Below are 2,616 nucleotides of genomic sequence, written 5' to 3'. Positions count from 1 at the left end.
GCACCTCAATCGATTGCTCCATTAGTCCCTCTTCCTCTAAAGTTTGTTCATACCAGCTTTTCCTTTTTTCTTTCTCAGGATTGGCAGACACTGCCGGTATGATAGATTTCTTCAAAGATTCAGCATGAGGTGATTCTCGCTCAAACCTGAGACTTTTTTTTTGCAGAGCTTCCCACTTCAGATCTAGAAGCGTCGAACAGGTCTGCGACTTTGCCTTTCAGTTTTTGATCATCGGTAGATTTTCTTTGAAGTGTATGTCTGAAAGGTCTTTCTCTGATATGTTCAGGCGATGAATTGGTGAGTCGGGCCACCTAAGATGGAGCAGATACCGCTTTTTTCGGTTCCTTAGCCATGGCAGTAAGATGAGCCCGAGACTTTTCAGGTGCCCGCTCTCCTTCGTCCCTTCTTTTTGCAACTATTTGCTTGTTTTCCATTTTTCTTTCCGCCTCTCTGTGTTTGCTTGATGCAAAAGACTCTTCGTATCTCCTCTTATTGTAGGTTTCATTAGGTTTCTGTAATTTTTCAAGATCACGGGGTGCTTGACGGGGTTCCCGTCGGTAGTCATCTCTCGGAGCATAACAGGAGTCAATGCGCTTCCACACGCTATCCTTGTTGTCTCTTTGAGGTCTCTCTCCTGGATGGTTGTCTTAAAGGTTTGATGTCTTCTCATCATTGGTAAATCGTTTTGAAATCTCTTCATATCGCATTCCTTCCTTCCTAATGAAACCACTTTGCTCTCTAATGGTTTCTTTAGCCAACAGTCTCTGTTTTCTTTCTTCTTCAGATAGCAGGGGACAGTTTTCAACTTCGTGGGAGATGAGATGACAGTTGTGACACCAACAGAACAAGTTTACATATTCGAAAGAGACTGGGACTATTTCTCCTGAGGGGATTTGAGCACGAAGAGAGAACTTTAGTGGTTGGTCTCCATCGATCTCGACTTGGAACTTTGCCGCTCTCGCATCAATCTTTCCAACAAGTCCGAGCTTTTTCCCGAAAGTGTAGAAGATCAGGTCCATCCAGAAGTGTGTTGGTATCCCCGTCACACAAACCCAAAAGGTCATGGTGTTTGGGAATGAGTCACCAACATGAGGAGCCCATCTCTCAAGAGAAAATGACCACTTATTAAAGTGGCAGGGGCGCTTACTTAAAACCTTCAGGAGGTCAGCCTCTGAATCGAAATCGAATTGGAATCTGTGGTTTCCAAGGTCTACCCCACGAACGCGACCTTCCACGTCCCAGATACTGTGTCGAGGGAGGAAGGCTATAAGAGCTTCCACATTGCACCTCTCCTTGTTGAAAATCCTACCAACCAAGCTAAGGTGATAACGAGCAATCAACTCAGAGTTGTCTACGTCGGGTAAGATTACCAAGTCGTCGTCTTCCAGAATTTGTTTGTTGTTCATTTCCAAGTTAGCAAATGTTTGAGACATTTTAAAATTTCAGACAGTAGGGAGAGAGAAGGCTGTAGATCTGAGCTTTAAACGGTCAGACAAGCTTGAGTATGAGAAGAAGGGCCGTTGACAGAGCTTGAAACGCCTTTAAAAATCTTCCTTTGTAGGAGCTAGGACCTATCAAAGGAAGCGATAGAACAAGAGAAGTGCATGAACTGGGCTTGTCTACAGGTTGTAGAAAGGTTTGGATATAGAGCCATGGTTGCAGAATGGACACATCTGAGGTAAGAGTTTTAAAAACCTTCCATACATAGTGTATTTCCATTTTGTTGGTTCTTCACTTGTTTCACGCACTTGAGTAGATTACGATGGAGATAACATCGGTGGGAAATGAGACACAACGAAAGAAATAGTGAAAAAACGTCGCCGGAATAACTAGATCTAGCTGTACAAGGTTTCAGCGGAGGGGCTTCATTCTCGAGAGTGTGGTTGAGCTGTATTGGGAATCATGTCTGGGAGCTTTTGACTTTTAGGATTCTCTACTGTGATTGTCATTACGTGCACTGTCTTAGAGCCTTAATAATTAAGAACACAAATTTTTATACATTGAACAATATTTGAAGGGAAACTAGACCTAATAACCAAAAAAACAAATTTACTAACTACCCAAAACCATTCCCTCTCTCCTACTTTCTCTTCTATTTCTCTCTACCCTTTCTCTACAAATGTAATTTCCAGTTTTTTTGGTTATTGGGAAAATAAGCCTATATTTGAAGTATCACCCATAAAGTTTAGTATTTTACCAAAAATCTCAATCACTGTACATATGGTATACACATTGAAATAATTAGATATCCTGCTAAGATACTTCTTAGCTCTTATCCGAATTTCAATCATTTTGTTAAGCATGAATTGTTTAATTAGTTACATGTTATAGTTTCTAATGCTTGCTTCAACATAAAATACAAAAAAAATATGACCATATATTTTTAGAGTGTTTAGAGTTGAAGGATATGAATAAGCCTTGTTCGTTTGCATGGGTGACATCAGACCAAAAATATAGGTCCTCCGATTTACGACTTGCGAAGAACTTTGTTTGTAAAGACTCCAAAGAAGGTTTTAGCAAAGCCGAACAATAAGGCTCTGATGCCCATAAGCTAAATAACGTTTCAAAGATAGTAAACTTAATAAGCACGGAGAAGACAAGAACACACAAAAGCAT

At 40.7% G+C, this 2,616-nt stretch overlaps 1 protein-coding gene across 1 annotated transcript; it reads right to left on the bottom strand.

The window, feature by feature from the left end:
* Positions 1-647: 647 nt before the first annotated feature.
* On the bottom strand, positions 648-1,433 carry LOC106333559. The gene has a single exon (XM_013771997.1). The coding sequence runs from the start codon at positions 1,431-1,433 to the stop codon at positions 648-650; it is 786 nt and encodes a 261-aa protein (XP_013627451.1).
* Between the last annotated feature and the right edge of the window lie 1,183 nt (positions 1,434-2,616).

This window comes from Brassica oleracea, chromosome C1 (genome assembly GCF_000695525.1).
Source record: "Brassica oleracea var. oleracea cultivar TO1000 chromosome C1, BOL, whole genome shotgun sequence".
NCBI lineage: Eukaryota > Viridiplantae > Streptophyta > Magnoliopsida > Brassicales > Brassicaceae > Brassica > Brassica oleracea.
Note: the sequence above shows the minus strand (reverse complement) of the source record. Positions and strands in the feature narration are given on the sequence as shown.

Coding starts and splice junctions, on each gene's coding strand:
- LOC106333559 (XM_013771997.1), bottom strand. CDS start 1,433: ATGTCTCAAACATTTGCTAACTTGGAAATGAACAACAAACAAATTCTG.